Raw genomic sequence first — 23,511 nt, 5'->3', positions numbered from 1 at the left:
CTGCGTTCTCATTACAATATGATGCGTTTGTCTGTTACTTGGTAAGTTAATTAATTTTGGCTGCAGTCTAGCCCACATCTTACTGTTTACAGCAGCGACTCATTGTGAGATTGGTGGATGCCAACCAACCACCGTAAAGAAGACGTGTGTATAAGGCACTAGACTGGACAAAAGTCAAGTGAAAGCAGAGATCAAATGCACCTTAGGTACAGCAAGCGTGTGCGCGAGAGAGACTGAATGCGCCTGAGGCAGACAGAGTGTGAGTGCGAGAGAGACAGAGAGACTATTAACATTACTACTGTTAATTACTATTACTAATACCATTATGTTTGTTGTTTCAAATAAATAAACACACATTTGTTTTCTGTATAACTACATTGATTAGTTTAGTAGACGCAGTGACACATTTTTTTGTTATATTTCAGAACACGTGATTTAAATGTATAGTGTTTTATTGCTCAGAAAAAAGGCTGTGATTTATTTTTTATAGTTTTATATATTTTTATATTATTGTTATACAACAGCAGATTTTGCACTTTTGAATACACACAGCTTACTTTCAATTCAAGAGTTCACACTTAGCTGATGATTTACAAAGCTTATTTGGCATGCTGTCCCGGGAGAGAGCCCCGAGCTCAAGGGCTCCTCGAGCCCGGGGCTTCCTCCCGTTGGCAGAGCAAGAAGGGAGCCTGAGCTCGGTGGATCTCAGAACTCCCCTGCCGCTGTAGCTAAGGGAACGTAAGGAATTAGACCAGCTTGATTGTTAAGTATGTTGAATGTCTTTGGATGGTGGGAGGAAACCGGAGAGCCCGGGGAAAACCCACGCGGACACGGGAAGGACATACAAACTCCCCACAGAAACACTCACCGGTCCTATCGAACTAGGACCGGCAGTATTCTTGCTGTGTGGTTCACAGTGCTAACCACTGGACCGCCGTGCCGCCCAATTACAGGTAAAGGAGGAGAATAGGGGAGGAGGGGGGTTTCTTCCAAACGAAGATAAAGTGAACTGAAAACTTAGACTATTTATGGTGCCTTAGGGCTCATATGATTGGAAGATTAGTGATTAGCAAATGCGAGACTGGACGTGATAAATCATAAGCACGTGATCCTCTCGAAATTAGTTTATGAATAAACTTCACTAAGTTGTTGACATAATATGTTTAATTTGTGGTTAGTTTGAAAATTACTCATCGATTTTGTTTTTGAGCAGCTGTTATGTTTTTGTTTTGTGTAAAATGCATCAAATTTATGGCTCTATAATAGAAGGTTTTTGGTGCTGAGATTCACCAAATTGATTCTGAATGATAATTCAGTGTATTTTCATTTATTTATTTCATAAAGGTTTTGTGTTTGTTGTATATTGTTGCTATTTTGTTGTATATTGTTTTCATACTCAAGCTGTGAAAGAACATGTTTAAATACAACAACTTTTATGACGCTGAAGCAACTGGAAGGGAGTCACACACCAGAGGCGCCGCTCGGCGACACGCTTACGCCTGTTTCACACCGCAAGCGTCAGCGGCGCGTGAGCAGAGCGTGAGCATCGCGTGTGTTTTCGGCGTCCATGTTAACAGATTAGAGCTTTCATACCGCACGCAGCAGCAGCGCGTCAGAGCGAGACGTGAGCGTCGCCGAAGCAGCAGTGCAGCGATAGTTTCGGCGCTGGGTCTATTTTTGACGCGCTTCTCACGCTCAAATAAAGTGACAGTGCATTGATAATGACCAAAACACATTGAATGACAGTAAAAATTAGCAATTTTACCCAATAAATGCGTTAATAATGTCAAATGGTTTATATATAGTCATTCAAATGAACTTAAAATGATTAAAAACGGCAACAAACATTTATTTAGGCCCGAACTACAAAACCAAATGTAAAACAATTTTACTATCAGTTTTGCTTAAGTTGCACACTAGTGTTGTAGGAGAGGGGAAATGGAATATTTACAGGATTTGTAGTCCATAGCGCAGTGTATTGTGGGTAGTGTAGTTCGACACGCATGCTGGATTATGTGAGCTCGCTGTGTTTTGTGCAACTGAGCAGAGCAAGAAAGTTTTAATCGGCTTTGTTTTATGTTCACTCGAATTATTCCTACCGGGAGCTGTTTGCACTGTGAACCTGACAACACGAAAATAAGTAAAAGAATGGCATGCATTGGTTACTTTTGTCCGTCTCATCCTCTGCACGAGCATGAATTAACGAGCTGTTATTCTGCCGCTGGACATCACTGAAGCGGAGAAAGTAACACTAGTTTGTATAAATATCATTATTACTATATTGTATAAATATGATTATAACTAGGTCTACAGCAACCTGATAATCAAAAAACAAATGACATGATAGAACTGGCGATTGTCTTCTGACTGTAGACACTTCTCATATAAGTTAGCTTGAGAAGCAGACAGCACTATTTGATCTATAAAATTTGTAAAATAAACATTTGCAGGTTAAAGAAACAGCATAGGAAGGGCCTTGGTGCAGATGAAAAGTTTAAAAAGTGTATTTGTATATAGAGAGACATGGGCAAGTAGATAGAATAGACAGAGATAGGTTGATCTCTGCAGCAGCTGTCGAAGAGCTGCGCGCTGCAAACGCAGCTGGTGTGAAAGGCAAACGCCTGCGTGCTGCTACTGCTCGACATACGCGCTGCTCACGCTCTGCTCACGCGCCAATGACGCTTGCGGTGTGAAACAGGCGTAAGTCTGCATGCAGCGGCATGCATTTTAGAATTCTAAACATAGGTTTCTATCAGGGTACACACACCGGTGCTGCAAGTCGGCAGCTGTCCGCAGTGCCCGACCACGACTCAGGACACTGTTCATATTTCTGCAGCACCACAGAGTGCCATCTGAATAATTTCATTTTACTGTAAATAGCGTGCAAATGTGTGCAACTGGTGTGCAATACTTTCAATTGTCATGTGCGGGTTGTGTCGCGGCGCTGAGCAGCGCATCCGGTGTGTGACGCCCTTTAGTTTTAGCTTTTTGTTTCTGAATATATTATTCAGCTGGTTTATCACCCTGTGATTGTTTAATTTTTGAACTCCTGGCCTGACGTAAATAAATTAGTGTTTAAAAATTACTTTTTGTTTTAGTCTGTCTTATGTTTTAGTTGTTAGAATGCAAATGAATTAACTGTAAAGCTGATCAACAGTGTATTCTCCATGCAGCACTGAAGTGACATTATAAAGGCCTTAATGGGAGCATTAAAAATGTTCTTTGGAAAAGTAACTTAAAAATTACTTTTAACAGTATCGCTTTACTTTTTGGTGTAAGTAATCGATAAAATAATTGAGTTACTTTTGAAGGTAAATAGTTACTATTTTTTAGTAACTAGCACAACACTGCGTGTAGAGTCAAAAACATAACAATGAATTTGTTCAGATAAACCAAACTCAGTTAGAATGCCTATAAAAAGAAAACTCAAGATCACAACTTCACTGCACGTCATTTTGTTTTCATTCACATTCACACAATGCACCCAAACACACCCAGTCAGATTCTTCCCCTCAAGGCACGCTCTAAACACCACTAAGGATTTGGACCAGATTCGAAGACTAGATTGTAAAAAAGAGAAAGGGGATATAAAAAGAAACCCTGTTCTCCACAGTGTGTGCGACGGTGAGTTTATTTTCCAGTTTTTACAGCCTCAAAATAAAAAAGCTCCACCAAAATAATCAAGAAGTCAAAAGGAGCAAAACAAGTAAAGCGAAGGGGCTTGCTAGTGATGGTTAATGAGGACCATATGCCTACCTTCACTGGTAGCTGCATTCTTTGGAGCTTTGGTTGATGTCTGATCCGTACTTGAACTCAGGTCGGAGGAAATACTGGAACTGCCTTTCCCTAAAATCACAGAGAACACCCCAGGACACGTCAGGACACCCGCACAATGCAGAGTCAACATTCATCTTTAAAAGCCAATGAAAGAGTAAAATAATACACATGCACTCAGCAAAACTCAGTGTCTTATATATATTTGCTCACAGTTGACAAAATAGTGTATTAATAATCAGTAAAGAATGTATAAATAAAATAAAATGGATGATTGAAATGTTTAAAAGAAATGAATGCCACAGAATTCACAGAATCACAGGATAAATGCCGGGCATTCTCTTTCTGTCCATCACAAACTTAAAATAACAAACCAGATGCCTCCCACAGATACTCCCCAATGGCAGAGGCTGAAAACTGAAGCTCTCTACAAATCACATTACAAGGAAAACCGAGGCCAAAGAAACACAAAACCAGCTAAACTAAAAATTAAGTGTACAAGAGGTACTATTTGATTGAAAAAAAAACGACATATTATATAAAGACTATTAGAGTTACTAGAAGAGAACAAGAAAAAGAAGTTTTTTTTTTTTTTTGAGGGGATGATGACATTATTTGGAAAGCTGAGAAGCCTTTTGTTTTACAACGTCTGAAAGGTTGATTCCAAATTAGGAAAGATGTATCGTAAACCCAAGACTCGTGTTTCTTCCAATTTGGAATTTGATTAGCGTGTAACGATTGCTGTTTGTTACTGATTTATCGACACAGCTGATTAACCAGCAGAAAAACATTTTTTAAAACATAATTTTACTGAACAAAAACTAAAACTAAGAGTAAAACTGTTTGGTAAAAATTATTTTAGTAAATGGATTTTTTTAATAATGAAAAACTAAAACTAACAACATCCAGCAAACAATTTTGTGTAGACAGCTTGGCTAAAGCAAGGCTAAACTTGAGCTGTCAGTGAAAATCTAATAAACATCTAATAATAGCCCAAAACTCTACTAGTTGTCAAATAGACAGATCAGACACAGTTTATATTTGTAGTCATTAATTTCTGTTTATTTAATGAATAGTCTAGTTTTGGTCTATTCTTAGATGTCTATTAGATTTTCACTGACAGCCCACATTTAGCCTTGTTTAAGCCAAGATGACTATGTTTAGATGTCTATTACACATCTATTAGACATCTTTAAAAGCAAAAAATGATATCTGGGCAGTCGCTGAAAAATGGACCAAAATAAAAAAAGCAATCAAGCAAAAAATATAAGCATTTATGGAATTATTAAGGAATCATTCTGTGGTGAAAATCTGACCTGTGACTATTTAGAGATACATTTGTGTGCTTTTAGGTTAAATGTCTGTTCAATAATTATTTTAGATTTAAAGGGCACCTATGAAAATTTACTTTTGTAAGCTGTTTGGCCATAACTGTGAGTAGGTATACTGTTATATTGGGGTGAAGAAACACAATGAGTCTCTCCTTTAATATTTTTATTTTGAATGTATTTAGCTGTCTCCCTAGTAAAGCGTATAAGTATATCCACAAGACAGAACACGTGCAAAGCAACAGGGATAAAAAGATCTGTTTAGCTCTCTGTGATCATCTGCACCTCAAGAATGAGCTTACAAGAAAAAAAATTAAATCAGTGCAGGTTTGTAATAAAGAAAAGACAGTAAAATTGCTATGTAATTCATCACCACAGCATCATAGTGTCAGTACAATGATAAAAGAAGATGCTTAAATGCCAGTTTCAGGACTAAAAGCAGGTTTATTTTGTACATTTAGATTATGAATGTCCATACACCAGAGTATATTAACGTGTATCCTGTCACATTTGCTGTGCAAAAACAGTGCAAGGCTAAACGTGTGTGTGTGTGTGTGTGTGTGTGCGTGTGTGTGTGTGTGTGTGTGTGTGTGTGTGTGTGTGTGTGTGTGTGCGTGTGTGTGTGTGTGTGTGTGTGTATGTGTGTGCGCTTTCACATGTGCATACTTTATAATGATACCGTGTGTGACTCATCATTGCCGAAAGCTTGAATTAACTCTACGACAAATATATCAAATAACAATTGGGAAAGTTCTTACTGTAGTACTGGAGATTCATTCTTGTCTGTTACTGTACTGTTTATCTATGTGGGACACAGTAGGAGAGGCTACACACATCAGAGCGATCTCAATGGCTGTTTCTCAATTCCAAGAACGCGGAAAACGGACTTGCCAGGTCACCTTGGAAGAACGAATTTGGGAGACCGCGAGTACAGAGAACGTCCTGTGAGAAATGAGATCTTACTGATGGTCACATGACCTTCATGTGTTTAAAAAAAAATATTTAAACGTTAAAACATTCATACAATACTTTTTATATACTATACAATACTATACAACAATACTTTGGACAATACAAATAAAACAAATTTTAAAACGAATTTCAGCAAATACACACCCTTAATGTGTTTATATTAAGATTTTCATGATAACGTTTACTTTGTCTCTTTTAGGGAAACTCCTGAGGTAAATAATTTATATCTCTGAACTTTAAAAATGAATCTATATTAAATGCTGCGTTTCCCACCTCCTTTATTCAGTCACAATGACTTCTGGAAGCAAGTTCGATGCTCAAGCCTGCAACGTTGCGTCCTTGATACCAAGAACACATCCGGGATTTTTCACGCGTCAACGTTTTTGCAGTCTTGAGTCCGAAATTTGCTGGTTGTTGATGATGTTGCATGAGAACACGGGGACGCAAGATCACTGAAGAACACATATTGATAAACGATGGGCGGAGAGAACCAGCTCATTTGCATTAAAGGCACAGGCAACAAAAACAGCTGTCTAAACAGCTCAAATTTTCCAGATTCTGAAAGGTATAATTAATAATCTGATGGGTATTTTGAGTGGAAACTTTACAGACACATTTTGGAGATACAAAAGACTTATCTTACGTCTTGAAAAGAGGGTAAAATAGGTGTCCTTTAGTACTAAGAGATTTACATAAGAGTTGATGTAAGCTAGCAAACACTAAACATTGCTCTAGTTGTCTTCCTTTAACTCTCGTATAAACTAAAATGACTAAAATTGAAAATAAAGAATAAACAAAAACATGAATGACCTAAAGTAAAGTTGACATTTTTTAAGATAAAAACTGTATCAAAAACTCAACAACTATAATAACCATGTGGATAACTCAAGATGTAGTGGTGTGAAAGTTTCCTAAACACTCCTATTTGTTTCTCTGGCACTTTAGGTCATACACGAGGCATGTTTACAGGCTCCACGAGAGAGCAAACACAAGCAGAGTTCGCATCAGCTTTGATTTGACCATAAATGGCCTGACCGATGGAGCTTCCACATGCTGAGAGACAAAATGTGTTTTGCTCTGTAAACAAACCTGTTTTTCACTAAATAGTCTCCTAGTGATATCACTAAAGACGTTTCAGGCCAGGCCTTTTTTATAAATGATCGGTGGACCAAAATGGAATCCTGCTCCAACACCAACACTAAATGTGACGTCTGATTGCATCACAAGCATTGTTTATTGTTCATTGTCTGTGAAGAATGTGCTGCGCTGCTGATGAGATTAATTGACTGAAGAAACATTACATTGCTGAAATTCTACAAAAGACTGAATGTAAATCAGAAGATTGCCAAGAAAACACAATCATTAAAGATAACAGGCACCATTTATGTTTATGGTAAAAACAATGAATGCAGGGCCTATTTATGAGGAGCAAGGTGTTCACAATAAAATCTGCGTAGTTTATTCTGTATTTTGTACTGTCTGGAGCCAGCACCTAAGCTTTTCACTCATCATAGCACACGTGCTGCTGATGATGTGACAATAAAAGTGATCTGATTTGATTTGATTATATGCGAGGTGAAAGACTATCTAAATCGATTCAAGGGTTGTGATGGTACACCAGTAGTAGGGTTTGAAAGTGTATGGTTTTCATACCGTTAACATTTTTATATATACAGGTTGATATAAAAAAAAATTGCATGTTTACATGGACACCAATAATCTGATTTAAATACGTTTAAGACAAAACTCTGATTAAGATACTACCATATAAACTTTTTTAATTAATTTATTCTGATTAAAGTCATAATCGAACTAAACAGAAATCGGATTAAGTGGAGTATGGCGCATTTTAGTCGCATTATTAAAGTGCAGAACAGACATGTAAACACCTTAATTGAAGTATTACCGTCATGTAGGACGTTAGGATAGTCTAGACACACAGCTGTTTTACACTACTCTCTGCACCTACCGAGACAATGAAGGACCACAGACACCTGCATCCCGAAATGCGGAGGTGTTTTTCCCATACGGCGTTCGGTATCAAATTCCATTAAAACTATCCTCTTGCAGCAGTTCATACTCGCATCTAATATCTCGTTTGTCATGGTGGCATGCATGAAATTTTTCCGAATGAAAGTGAAAGTACCAAAAAATTCCGGGAGACAGAACAAAATGGTAGATGGGTCTGAAATACGGTAGACTCCCGAAAAAAGAAAAAAAACAGGATTTTTGGCAGGTATGCATATTATTGTCTTATTCAGATTAAGGCAAATTATTTGATTATTGATGTCCATGTAAACGTAGTCATTGTGTGTATATGAAACTGTCTGCTTGTTGAAAAGGCCAGGTATAATTGGCGTTCTGATTTGATGCTGGTTTGATTGACAGCTGGGTCTGGCTCGCCCAGAAGACGCATACCATTTCCGTTCCTGTAGCCGGACATTGCAGTTCAATACATTCTGGCCAACAGCTCAATACAGTGGCTTATTGTGTGTGTGTCACGAGAAGTAAGTGTTCATGTCTTCTGACTGTGTGCTTCTAACACTTAGTATATGGGTTTAGTGTTGTAACGCAAACTTTGAATGACGATCGGACCGCATGATTGCAATTACGTCATCAACGCGGGTGATGCGCGATTCCGAGCAAACGCCATTATTAACGACGCACGTGTTATCCCCGCAAGTTTATATACCATTGAATTGTTTTGATATGTAAATAAGTAAAGTATTAAGCAATGCCATGTTTACTCAGTATTTGGGCATTGGATCTGTCTCACATGTATATGTTTACTCATGCATATTTAGACCTGATGCCCTGTTAATCTTTACTTATATGCCATAACTGATGTTATATATATTATGTCATGTTATATTGTTCTGTATATTATACAAATTGCAGTTTAGTCATTGTGGTATATTTCTCTCTTGTTTCTAGGAAATACCACACACACGCATGTGCCTTTCTGACTGCAAATAAATGCTGTAACAAATCAGCAAACTACAAAGCCTGACTTGTGCATTCTTACCGACGCCGCCTGGTGATCACATCTTAAATAGTAAAGCCAGTGCCATTTAACAAACTCACCAACACTGCTTCTGTTGTTTGTTTAATACAAATGGTGAAATTGCAATATTTTTTGAGACACTTATCATACTGTGAAAATCTCATATCGTTACACTTAAAAAAATAAAAAGTTGACAACTTCAAATTATAAGGCAACTTGTCTGAGTTGACTCAACTTTTAAATTAAGTAGTTGTCTCAACTTTTTGAGTAACGTCACATGTCTCCTATGTTTTTATATCCACATGTGGTTACAATGGCCACTAGTGATGGGTCGTTCTTGAACAATTCATTCGTTTTGAACAAATCTTTTATGTGACTCAAGAACGATGAGTCCTCTCAGGGAGTAACTATGTTCACATGGACATCAATAATCATAATATTTACCTTAATCTAAATAAGACAATAATATGATTAGGGTGTTTAAATGAGTTTCTTTTTGACTGTTCCTTTTATGATCCCGTTTTACATGTCATAGCACATAATTCGATAAACGTCATCACAATATTCACGTTTCCTCCAGAGTTTCATGTAATTTCAGGTGTTTTACTTTTAGTTTGTCAACTTTAACTGCAGTTCGGCACTTTCACTTTCATTCACATTTCATGCATGCCCCTATGACAAATGAGATATATTTAATGAGTGTAGTTTTAATGGAATTCGATACAGTGCCGTATGGGAAAAAAACCTCTGCACTTTGTGATGTGGGTGTCTGAGGTAGAGGTCTGCATTCCGAACTAAAAACCAAATTTCCGAATAAAGCGGGGGAGTGGTTAGTAACTGGTTTAACAAGAGGGCGGTCTAACAATATCACACCCGACTCCCGAGCGAGTGAGCACGCGCATGTATGTGTGTGAATGAGACAGCGTGATACTGCGTTTAGCTTGTTTGTTGCTGTGTGTGTGTGTGTGTGTGTGTGTGTGTGTGTGTGTGTGTGTGTGTGTGTGTGTGTGTGTGTGTGTGTGTGTGTGTGTGTGTGTGTGTGTGTGTGTGTGTTTATACAGACAGCTTGTTATAGGCGGGATTCAAAATGTTAGTCCCGTGCAGATCTCTAGTCTGAGGTCCTTCACTGGTCTTGGTAGATGCAGAGAAGTCGTTAATAGTCTTCATGAAGAGACAGCCATGTGCAGGGATCACCAAACCGGTGTCCTGCAGATTTTATCTCCAACCCATATCAAATACACCTGAACAATCTTAACAAGGTATTACTAGGTGTACTTGAAACACCCAGGCAGGTGTGTTGAAGCAAGTTGGCGCTAAACCCTGCAGGGCACTGGACCTCCAGGAACAAGATTGGTGACCCCTGGTATAGACTATCCTGTCACAAAATGCGGCAAAAACCCTACACCACGGAAATAGTTTGATTTAGGTGTTTACATATCTGTACTGCACTTCAATACTGCGACTAAAATAGGCATACTCCATGTCTTAATACAATTTCTGTTTAGTTCGATTATGACCTTAATCGGATTAATCAAAAATCACTGTTTACATGGCAGACTCTTAATCAGAGTCTAATTTAATTACATATTAATTGAGTTTCTTTTTTTTTCTTCCTTACATTTCATTACAGTTCATTAGGACATGCCATCTCTTCATTTTTTATCTGAATCCCTAATATTTTGCCAGTGTTTATCAATGTGGCTTTTTAGTGCTCTTCCTACATTTTTTTCCCCAAGGGAAATCTCATTTTTTACTAAGATTTAGCTTCTATTGCTAGTTTGTCTGTGATTTCCTAGATTTCCTATGAGATGTTATCCAACAGCATTGCACATATGTAGTTTTTCAGGTTTAGTAATACTGTATATATTTAGACTAAAATGTCATGCCTGTTTATTTCATGTATCACAATTGGGCCAACATCTGAAACAGAACAGTACTCATGCGCAAACTTCCTGACCAACCTCCATTAATGTCAACTTGCATTTCTAAGTCAGTTCAACAATCACACATTAGTTGACCCAATAATTGTTCAAACAACTTATTTTTATTAGTCCAGATGGCTTTGTCATGTTTTTTTTTCATCCAGATATCTTACAATTACAATACTCATTAAGCCATAATTTTGCTGGTTGGATTTTCACAGTGTACAACCTTATAGTTAGTTCTGAAGTTCAAAGAAAACTACACACAAAAAAAAGCCTTAAAATGAAAAAATACTTATTGAACAATTTTAAAATAGAGGCCCTTTTGATATCAGTGTGCTGTAGAAAAGCAAAAATCCCTTATTAGGTTTACATTTAGATTTATAATTCGCTGTAAATTTGACTGAATAATTGACTGAATCTCTTTAGATGACTTGTTTGGATTTAATAATGGTTGCACTGGAACTGATCCAGGACATTCTGGTTTTATTTTGAGCCCAAAAATATGGTCTTTGACAATGACTTCCTCTGTTGAAGGTTCAAATAGTCATCAAATTAAACAAGAGCAAACATTCACTTTAATTTATCCATGATGCACTAAAGGCTATTAGCTTTTGTTCGTAAATGAACAACCGGTACTCTAACAATGAATGCATAAGTGACACAGGAATAAATATTAGCATTTGACTGCATTTAAGCCAATAGCCCTGTCACTGGATTAAAGTGCACATATATAATTTGTTGGCTTACAAACTGCAGTTTTAAAAAATGTATAGTGCATATGAATGCACAGAACCTTAAAATTTCATTTTAACACTTCTCCAGACAGTCCAACATAGAGCAATCATATTTTATAGTAAATTGCAGCAGTAAATAATATCTGTGAAATACTGCTGAACTAAAATACTTAGTTATTAATGAATAGTAATAATTCTGAATTATATAAAATAATAAATTATGTTCATATTTTTTACACTTCATTTTTTAATTGTTATTTATTTTTAAAATTGATAATTATTTTTATTTTATTATAAGAATGATAATAAAGTTATACAAAAGAAATCAACAATAAACTCTAAAATACAATATAATTAAATTAAATCATAATAGAAATAATTTAATAATAACAAATTATTTATATTTTTTAATAATTTGTAGCCCTGTGAATACAACCGAATTCATCTCATCTTACTGTGTTTTACTAAATTAAGTAAAGTGAAGGCCTAAGTAGAAGTGACTCATCTAACCAGTAATAAACTCATCTAATCAGCTTCACTTTCTGAAAACCTCAGCTGCAAGCGATAACAGCAAACAATGCAAAAGTTGATAATATGTGAAATATGCTAAGTGTAGAGTTGCATGTGGGAAGTTCTTGGTTTTCTCTCTGAATGCCAGTCTTGAGGGCCAAACCTTGACCTTCCACAGAAATCGGGTGTGCTTTAAAAGACCACAAGCCTCTCACACAGCCAAGAACTCACTCTGTGAGAGCGAACTCTCTGGCATGAATGCTTACGGTTATTAGAAAATGATCAGCAACAACCTTCAGCGTCCACAGTTTAAAAGGACAGAACCTGCTCTGCTGTCTGTTCACTGCTGTTGAGACCTGCGTGGCAAATATTGCTGGATGAAAAGAAAAAACATCTAGAGATTTGCAGACAAGCTAAGATGATAGTATGTTATTCCCAGTTTATTAAAGTACACACACCCTCCATTGATGGTTTGTTTAGTCAAAACCGTTCAGCTTGCATTGTGCACAGTTGGCACACACTAGTTTATTACTAGCTCCAAATCAAAACCTCTCAAGTTCTTATAAAGCTGCTTTAGGCACCATGCTCTTAAAATGTGCAAAAATAAATACATATTTTATCTGTGATATAGCATCATTTTCATGTGCAATTATGTTTAAGCAGGTTTGCTTAATAATGATAATAATACCAATAATAATAATAACAACAACAACAACAATAATAATAATAATAATGGGCTGCACGGTGGAGTAGTGGGTAGCACGTTTGCCTCACAGCAAGAAGGTTGCTAGTTCAAGCGTCTCGGATGGGTCAGTTGGCGTTTCTGTGTGGAGTTTGCATGCTCTCCCCATGATGGCCTCGTTTTCATCTGGGTGCTTTATTTTCCCCCACAAGTTCAAAAACATGTGGTAAAGGAGAATTTACTAAATTGTAAGCTAAAATGTCTGTAGTTTATGAGCGTGAATGTGTGTGTATGGATGTTTCCCAGTGCTGGGTTGCAGCTAGAAGGGCATCCGCTGCATAAAACATATGCTGGATAAGTTGGCGATCCATTCCACTGTGGCAACCACTGATCAGTAAAGGGACTAAGCCGAAAAAGAAAATGAATGAATGAAAGAATAATATTAATACTAATACTAATACTACTACTAATAACAATAATAAAAATGATATTAATAATAATAATAATAATAATAATAATAATAATAATGTGTATTTAAAATATTAATGGTCATTTTGTGTTGTTGTTGGCACTAACTTATCTCCAACTTTTAAAAATGTAAAAGATAGATATTTACTAAAAAGTAAACATTACCTCATAATTTATTCTAATTTAAAACCTTTATGAGTTTATTTATTCTGTTGAACACAAAAGAAGATATTTTGATGAATGCTAGCAGTTTTACAGTCCTGTAATTTGATTGGGTTAAGTATCAATACCAAAATCCTCAACCACTGAAAGCAGTAAAGCATTGCGAAACCATACACAATTTTAGAAATGTACAATTGTTTTAGTATTTTTTTATCATAAAGTGTTTTTGTACAGCCAAGTTTAAGGTGCCTGCTCAAATATTAGTATGATGAAATAGTTTTTCACAAAAAGCAAGACTAAATTATGCATGCTCTGACCAACTTCAGCACTTGGTGTCAAAGTATAGAGTTGTAATTAAATGCATTCATTCTGAGCTGCATTCTAAGTATAGAAGGAAACATCGGTGCCACTTCAAACAAGCAAGCATGGCACTATAATCCATTACTGAAAATCAATAGCAAAATCCATGAAGGAATTATGACTCTGACCTAATATAGAGCCTGTCCTTACTTTATACACACTCAAAAGAATGACTTGCTGCTTGTTAGAAACAAAATGAGTTGAAACAACACAATTCTTACGTTTTTTTGAGGAGGACAACATAATTGTTGAGCGTTAAATCCAATTATTAAGTTAACTTAATCGATTTGTGTTGCTACAACATGAAGGAATAGTGGAACCCAGCATTTTTACAGTGCAGAAACGCCATAAGAAAGTCTTTAACTCCCCATGTTTAAAGGGTACTACCTTTCCAAGGTCTCGAAAGCTCACGCTGTGACAGAAAATGACAACTATGAAGTACAATACAGCAGAGCTCTCTGTAAGGCTACAGTTGCCCACAGAGAATAATGGGGAATAAGTGACGTTGACACAACTATGGCTGCTGTACAGCGAGATTTAAGAGTGGAAAAGGCGCATTGTGTCTGAGAGAGAGTCTGATTCTGGCACTCACCTTCACTCCCGCTCTGTTTCCCATTGTTCGCACCCATCCTGAGGAATGCATAATCTACCGTCTGCGCTCCGGAAAAGTATCCATATGCGTAAAACACGTACGGCTAAAGAACAGAGGTGATGAATATCCGCTAAAGACTGCGTTTAAATACAGTTCGCTCCTGTAGTGCCGCTATAAGAGGAGGAATAACGGAAAAACTACAGCGCAACTTTTAATCAATCGGTGAAAACTTAACGCGGCTCCGCAAATGGCTGTTTAAAAGCTGAATTACTTCAGATAAAGTGTCGGTTATGCATTTTCTTCATGTTAGAAGCTCTTCGTCTCCAGACAGCGCGTAGTCCTCCAGAAGGAGAGACTGGAAACCAGATACTGGTTGCGTCAGGATCGCGCACACGCTCTTGCTGAATCTGTTACCATGAGTTACTCCAGCGTCTGCCGCGAGCGCGAGCGCTTTGACCCTATATCCTCCTCTTTCCCGTACAGTAACACCATGCCTGATGTTGTGGCAAGCTGCTTTAACATGTATTCCTTAACAGTGAAATGTTTGATCTTTTTCATTTTAATTGCTAGTACTTGATATAATGTAACAGCAAGTCAATTAAGTTTTTTATATGCCTAAATTCAGAGCTGTACATAAAGTGATTTTAAATGTGGCCTACATCTCAGAGATTAAAAAAACGACTTATTGCATAATATTTTTTTTATATTGATTAATGTTTTCATTTAAGGAATTAATTATTTTCGATTCATTATTTCAGCAAAAAAAAAAAAAAGTTTTTAAAGGTATAGTTCACAAAAAATATTATTTCTGTTAATTGTATACTTACTATCAGGTCTTTTTAATCCAGAGTTCTTTATTTTTGGAACACAAATTAAGATTTTGGATGAAATCGCCGCTGCTTGATTGTCCATATGGCAATGGTCCCAGCTCATTCAAAGTCCATAAAGAACTTTACAAAAACATCCTCAAAATAGTCAATGTGACTATTAATGTGGTTAAGTCAGAATATTATAAAGCTACAAGAATACTTGTCTGTGCATTTAAAAATAAACTTTTCTTTACCTCGTGGATAGTGGCTGTGAAAGCTTAACATGCTGCAATTTATGAAAACACGTGTAATTGAGAAAAGATCTCCATCAGTTTAACAGCACATATGCTGCAAATCCTCACAACATTTTAAAAATAATGTGCTGAATTTATACACAGCGCAAACAATTTAATAAAACGTGCTGCATTTTCTCGCAACACAATGGAAATGTTTCAAGGAGACCCTAAAATGTGACCAACATATAGGCTCATTCTGAAAACGTAGCCCTTTAGCCTTTTTTGGAGATCCCGAATTATAGGCAGAGGAACGTATGGGAGCATTGCTAGGGGGTGATATGATGCCGTTCCTTGTCATACTTACCAGCTGACCGCTTACCTCTGTGTGTATGGGTTTTCCACTGTTACCAGTTTGTCCAGTTAGCTCGCCATGTACGTCGGCGGACTTGAGACGCAGAGAGGAGTTGACTTTGATGAGAATGTAGTAAAATATGAAAACGTGGTAAAAATCAGACATGTTCTTTTGAAAACACTATTGTGTTCCGATGTTTTTGTGTTGTGAGAAAATGTAGCGCGTTTTCGTAAATTTGTTTGCTTTGTGTGAAAATAGCAACGCAATCTCACGGCAATTCGTAACTTTTCGATTTAGTGGCTAATTCGTATGAATTTGTATGATCTAATTTGAACAATTTAGTACGATATGCTCATCACCCAATGACGGTTGGGGTTAGGGGTGGGGTTAGGTGCCACACCTCTTTTTTAAAATCGTACATTTTTCGTACGACTGAATTAGCCACCAAACTGACAAAATGTAAAATACTTACATTTCCTTGTGATGTCAGTCGGGAAAACGCAGAGCATGTTTTATGTGTATGTGTTGTGAGGATTTGCAGCACGTCTGCTGTCAAACGGATGAAGATCTTTTCTTAATTTTCTGGTGTTTTTTGTAATTGCATTTCTTAAATTGCAGCACTTTACTATAAGATATGAGATGCTTCACTATGAGATGCTTCACTCAAAAACTTTTTTTTGCTCGTTCAAACTACTTATTTACAGCTGAAACAACACAATTCTTCAGATTTCATTTCATTTCACTTAATTTTTTATGTTCAATCCACATACATTTGTTAAAAGTTGTTAACTTAATTAATTTGTGTAAATACAACATGAAGGAATTGTGTGCAACCCTGCATTTTCTTACAGTGTTGTTCACCAACACAGAGTAAAAAAAATAATAACTGAAAACATCTTAAATGAAACTGAATAAAGTTGCTATTTTTGTTTTATGTGCACACAAAACTATTCTCTATATCAGTGTTTCTCGTCCACATTCCAGGAGGACCACCAACACTGCTTGTTTTGGATGTCTCCTTTGTTTGTCACACCCATTTCACACCCTTTCAGTCTCTGCTAATGATCTGATGATCTGAATCAGGTATGTTTGGTTAGGGAGAAATGGAAAATATGCAGAGCTGGTGGTTCTCCATGCAGGAATGTGGTTGAGAAACACTGCTCTATATAGGTATGCATGGAGGATAAGAGAGCTCTCAGATTTCATCTAAAATATTTTAACTTGTGATCAATAGATGAACAAAGATCTTTTTGTGATGACATGAGGGTGACTGAGTAATAAACAACATGGTTTTGATTTTTGGGTGAACTAACCCTTGATGAATTTCTGATCCAAGTTCATCATAAGGTCATCCAAGATCTAAATTGCGTATTTCTCTTTAGGACACTAAAATTACAGGACACTTATGACACTTCAAATTCGGATTAGAAAATCTAGGAGTGTTACTGGGGTTTATGACAAGAATTTGACTTTTTTTTTTATTTTCTTGCTTTTCGGCTTAGTCGCCTTGAAGAACACCACGCAAACACGGGGAGAACATGCAAACTCCAAACAGAAATACCAACTGATCCAGCCGAAGCTCGAACGTACTACCCACTGCACCACTGTGCAGCCCTAACTGCGATTGAATGTATAAAAAAAAAAAAAAAGCAAGATTAAAATGTGTGGTTTGTTTTGTCTTGCTTTATGAAGTAAAATGATCAATCTGTGCAAGAAATTTAGCATTTTTCATTTAACCTTATTAATAACTTATAGCAAACTATCATACTACAGTAAAGTGCATTATACTGTATATATTATAGTATTTTCCACACTTTGATAATGAATGATACAGCATACTGTATTAGCTATATAGCAAATTGATAAACTGTAATAAACACTCCAGTATACTTAAGTTTTTTACCACAGTATACTGTGGTTTATTGTTGTATAATTTATAGATATGTTGCAGCTGAAAGTGCATTCGCTGCGTTAAAACATATGCTGGATAAGTTTAGGGTTCATTCTGCTGTGGCACCCCATATTAATAAAGGGACTAAGTCGAAAATAAAATTAATGAATTTATAGATATTTGCAAAAAATTGGGCAGCACGGTGGCACAGCGGGTAGCATTCTCTATGAGGCGCCGTGTAGGATTTAAATTAAACTTCGCTTATCAACACACTCAAAAACATGTGCATATACACCTATAAATTACTCGCATATACACCCATACTATTGGATGTTGAAAACAACATATATGAAACTACACCCACATACACACGCACATACATATAAACTCAATCCTTGCATAAACACCCACATTAACACACGCACATACATATAAACTTGCAGCATGCAAACACACCTGTACACACTCGCATATACATATAAACTCGATCATTGCACATACACCCACCATAAACTCTCACATATTAATGTAAACTCGATGTGTGCATAAACACCCAAATAACACCCACGCAAACATACAAAATAAAATTCACAATCATATATACAGCTAGTTGTGTATATACATAAATGCAAGTGATTTCATATGTGTATATGCATGAATTCTCAGTGCAAAAGGAAGTTATTTCACATTAAAAGGAAGTAGTTTAATTTCAACCTAAAAGTCATTGAGCATTAATGAACAAGATCATTATTTGTCATCAATCTGTACTGTACTGGGTTGCAGTGGGAAGGCCATTCGCTGTGTAAAACACATGCTGGATTAGTTGATGGTTCATTCTGCTGTGGCAACCTCTGATAAACAAGGGATTAAGCTGAAGGAAAATGAATGAACGTAGAAAACTTTTACAGTCTATTATTGGTTAACAGTAAGAAATTAATCCAAGTACAGTATGGTTCAAAAACACATATTTACAATATATTTAGTATTTTTCTATATATGGTGATACTTTGGAACATAATCTTCCAGTCATGATGATATAAATCAAAGATTTGTAAGCATTGTGAAAAAATTGTAAAACGTTTATCTTCTCAAATGAAATCATGCATGAGCACATTAGCACGAAACAATACGATGAAGAATTCAACACACTTATCCTCTATTCCACTGTAAACAAACAGTGTCACATACACTCATATACACAGAATGCTTAGACTGTGAGGAATGCACTAAAGACCATTTGAAAAAAGCTGTGGATTAAAGTCATCTCATACATGGCGAAACAGATTTGGCAAAAGCTCCCATATGTATATATTTTTTGGCACATGAAAAGCATCAAAGGATTCTGCTACAGTCTGTTTTTACAGTGTTGAGCAACGTAGCCAAAGGTACATGTTGAACTCTTGAATGCAACAGACAAATTAATCAGTGGTGTTTAAATTAGTATCCACTCAGACACACGCCCACGCACACACACACGCACGCTTGTAAAAACATTAGTTCAGTGTTAAATTATGCATGCGCACAGATCATGTTTATGCAATAAAACTATATTCATTGTAAAGTGTGGAGAGTTTGATTGATTATAACTAGATCTTTTGTAATGTTGCTGTGAACTGAAATAAGCCTTTTTACTGTTTATAAGCTGTGTGGTGTGCCTTTTGCATGCTTTCTTGGCAATGACCAATCAAATTTCAATCAGAAGACGTTGCTGTTCATTTACATTCTGCAAATATTATTTTCACTTTTGAATAAAAAGTAATTTATAGGCTTTTTGCTGTTTATGTTGATTTGTATAAATAAAATAAAATAAACACAAATAAAATAACAAATACACAAATAAAATAAAAACAAATAAAAAATAGACACAAATAAAAGAATAGAAAATAAACGCAAGTAAAATAAAAAAATATGCACAAATAAAATAAAAAACAAATAAAATAAAATTAATAAAATAAAAACAAATAAAATAAACACAAAATAAAGTAAAACAAAAGAAAATAAGCACAAGTAAAATAAAAGTTATTAAAATAAAATAAACACAAATAAAATAAAATATACACAAATGAAATAAATATACACTAATAAAATAAACACAAATAAAATAAAATAAACACAAATAAAATTAAATAAAAAAAAGAAAATAAAATAAAAACAAATAAAATAAACACAAATAAAAGAAAACAAAAGAAAATAAAAACAAGTAAAACAAAAGTAAATAAAATAAAATAAACACAAATAAATAAATATACACAAATAAAATTTTAAAAAAAATAATAATAATAAATTAAAATAAAAACAAATAAAATAAGCACAAAATAAAATTAAATAAAAAATAAACAATAACAAAATTAAATTAAATAAATACAGGTAAAATTAAATAAAAACAAATAAAAGAAACACAAATAAAAGAAAACAAAAAAGAAACACAAGTAAAATACTAGTAATTAAAATAAAAACAAATAAAATAAAATAAACACAAATAAAATAAACAAAAAACAACTAAAAATAAAATAAAAACAAATTAAATAAAAAACACAAATAAAATAAAACTGAATTAAATTAAATTAAATTTAATAAAATTATTAAATCAAATCAAATAAAATCAAATTGAATGAAATTAACAAAAAAAAAAATTGTTTGTGTGTTTTTAATGGGCACAGACATAAATTTTGCTTTATGGCCTCCAAATTCACTAAGTCCACCATTGATTTCTGTGCTATGTTTTCAAAGTCAAGTCAAAATCAGATTTATTGTCAGTTCAACCACACAAGACATACAAGAATCAAAATCGCATTACTCTCAGATCCTAGGTGGCTACAAATAATATTAATACAAAAAGTAGAATTTTAAAAAGAAATTACAATAAAAACAATTACACATATAAAATAATCTGAGGCGACACAGAGGAGCAGTAGGCAGTGCTGTCGCCTTACAGCAAGAAGGTCGCTGGTTTTATCCTCAGCTCAGTTGGTGTTTCTGTGTGGAGTTTGCATGTTCTCCCCTGCGTTTGTGTGGGTTTCCTGCGGGTGCTCCAGTTTCCCCCCCAGTCCAAAGACATGCGGTACAGGTGAACTGGGTAAGCTAAATTGTTCGTAGTGTATGAGTGTGTGTGTGAATGTGTGTGTGGAAGTTTCCCAGAGATGGTTTGCAGCTGGAAGGGCATCCGCTGCGTAAAAATGTGCTGGATAAGTTGGAGGTTCAATCAGCTGTGGTGACCCCGGATTAATAAAGGGACTAAGCCGACAAGAAAATGAATGAATGAAAGAAAATAATCTGAAAATACAAGTAAAGATGAAATACAAATGTTGTGCCCCAAAAACAGGTGACTCAAACTGATAAATATTTCTTTTATGCCCAAAATCATCATAAACACCATGTTTCATGAAGATGTTGTGAACATTTCCTACTGTAAATATATATCAAAGCTCAGTTTTTAATATTTATTTTTGAGTAACGTGTATTGTTAAGCAATTATTTTAGATAGCTTAAAGTAATATCTGAAATTGGCACATATAGCTTCATTTACTGTTCACTAGTCCACTAACAGAGTCCACTTGAAGGAGTGAATGAAAAGGATTGAGTGAGTTTAAGGACTCAGTGGGATGCCATTTTGTTTGTGCAGCTAGTTGAAAAATCCCTCAAATGGATTAGATTTTTTGTCAGGGTTGTAGACTCGTTATTGCAGTGCATATTACACTTCAAAATGTTCACAATGGTTTCATATACCACTACAAATGGATGCGCCCTCAAACAGCACACTATTTAACAAGGGTGATATCAAATGCAGACTCAGAATTTTGTTTTATTTTTCTGAACTCTTTTCAAATATTTAAATCTGTATATCTCAGCCAAATATTCTCAAAAGGTGAGGTTTAATCTCAGTTTGAATAAAAGGACACTTATTACTGATTTTGTGGTCCATGGGCTGCATTTCATTCTTACACCAAATTGCTAAATTTTGTCATGCATTCTATTATGAATGTAATATTAATGATATAATAATAATAATAGTATATCTAATATTATTCATATTACTTAAATATTCCTTAAACCTTTGGTAGTAACAAGTACATATTTTTAATGTGCCATGAGAATAGTTGCTGTATACATGTTTTATTATTTATTATTAATTCACTCAAGGGCAGCATGGAGGCTCGGTGGTTAGCACTGTTGTCTCACAGCAAGAAGGTTGCTGGTTCGAGTAACGGTTGGGTTAGTGGGGATAGAGTTTCTATGTTCTCCCTGTGTTCACGTGGGTTTCCTCCTGGTGCTCTAGTTTCCCCCACAGTCCAAAGACATGTGTGAATTTAATCATTTTTCAGTACTGGGTTGCAGCTAGAAGGGCATCCACTGTGTAAAACATATTTAAGTGCATGTTATGTAAGTTACATGTAAGTATGTAAGTTTATGTAAGTTGGCGGTTCATTCCACTGTGGCAACCCCTGATAAATAAAGGGACTAAGCCAAAGAAAAATAAATGAACTCAAAAAATGACTTTTGATCCTTTGTTCAAACTTCTTAAAATAAGTTGACAACGCCAGTTTTATGGTCAACCCACTTAGGTTTGTTAAAAAATGATTTAAGTTAACTTATTAAATTTGTGTTGAGACAACATGAAGGAATTGTGTGGAACTACAGTGTAGGCTATATATTAGACACTAATAGTACATTCCAGTAGGTTAAAGAGTCATACATGTCAAAGAAAAAAGCAATTATAACCAATAAACTGATAAACTCAAAAAGTATTGCTGAAATTCTACATATTGGTTATTTTAAATTAATAAATGTTAAAATGGTTTGCTATTGTCGTTTTTACAACATCAAATCTCTAGATAATATAATATACAGGCAAATAGCCTATGTAATGAAACCTGCTTATCGGTAAACCTGCTAAAAAGATTGACCAGAAAGTCTTTTAATACCTTCAGCATATTTTTTTCTTTTCAATAACAACAGTCCATTACAACAAATACAAAGTAGTACTATCAATAGAGAAATGTAACAATTTTAAAACAAATATAATATAGGTAAAACAAAAGAAAGACAAAGAGAGAGAAAAAGAAACAAAAAAATAAAGAAATAAATGAGGGCACATGACAAAAATTAAACAAATAAATGCAGAATATTAAATAAAGCACATGTTGTATAAGTTTTAATAGCTTTCTTGTTGTGGGAGTCTTTGATGGTTTTTAAATAAAGTTTCAGTTATCATTTAAAAAAAATTAGATTGAGAATATTTGCTTTTGTGTATAAAAAACTCTCCAATAAATAATTAGGTTTATGCAAAAATTTGAATTAAGGTTTTTCTTTCATATAAAACCCCAAAACAACTTGTCTAAAGCTTAAAGAAAAACCACCACAAACCACAAACCTTTTGGACAATTAGAATACACATCAGATCAGAAAGATTTAACAAAGGGACATTCCCAGAACAAGTGAGCAACAGATTCAGAAGTCTCACAGAAAGAGCAAGAGAAGTCAATGTCATTTTTGAATTTTTGTAAAAATTGTTTAACTGTATAAAACCTGTGAATAATTTTAAAAGATATTTCTTTAATTTTATTTGTTAAAAAAATCTGCGGGAACCTTCAGGGTATAATGTGAACGTAATTAGTCAAATGTGAACATGAACGATCATCTGTGTCACTGACTAGCAATTCATAACCTCCAAGCTAGGGGGCAATATAAACTCTCCGGCATTCTGACAGCGCT

At 35.1% G+C, this 23,511-nt stretch overlaps 1 protein-coding gene across 2 annotated transcripts in view; it reads right to left on the bottom strand.

The window, feature by feature from the left end:
* fbxl7 (F-box and leucine-rich repeat protein 7) overlaps positions 1 to 14,948 on the bottom strand; it is a 100,719-nt gene extending 85,771 nt beyond the window's left edge. The window contains exons 1-2 of one of the 2 annotated variants that reach the window (XM_073920187.1): positions 14,512 to 14,948; positions 3,757 to 3,846 (exon numbers count right to left, since the gene is read on the bottom strand). In XM_073920187.1, coding sequence (XP_073776288.1) covers positions 3,757 to 3,846; positions 14,512 to 14,548 — 127 coding nt within the window. In that variant the 5' untranslated portion in view covers positions 14,549 to 14,948. The remainder of the gene's footprint in view (positions 1 to 3,756; positions 3,847 to 14,511) is intronic. The other variant, NM_001080042.1, reaches the window with a different exon arrangement.
* Between the last annotated feature and the right edge of the window lie 8,563 nt (positions 14,949 to 23,511).

Source organism: Danio rerio, chromosome 2 (assembly GCF_049306965.1).
Source record: "Danio rerio strain Tuebingen ecotype United States chromosome 2, GRCz12tu, whole genome shotgun sequence".
In the NCBI taxonomy this organism is placed as follows: domain Eukaryota; kingdom Metazoa; phylum Chordata; class Actinopteri; order Cypriniformes; family Danionidae; genus Danio; species Danio rerio.
The sequence above is the reverse complement of the archived record's forward strand: the minus strand, read 5'-3'. Positions and strand labels throughout refer to the sequence as shown.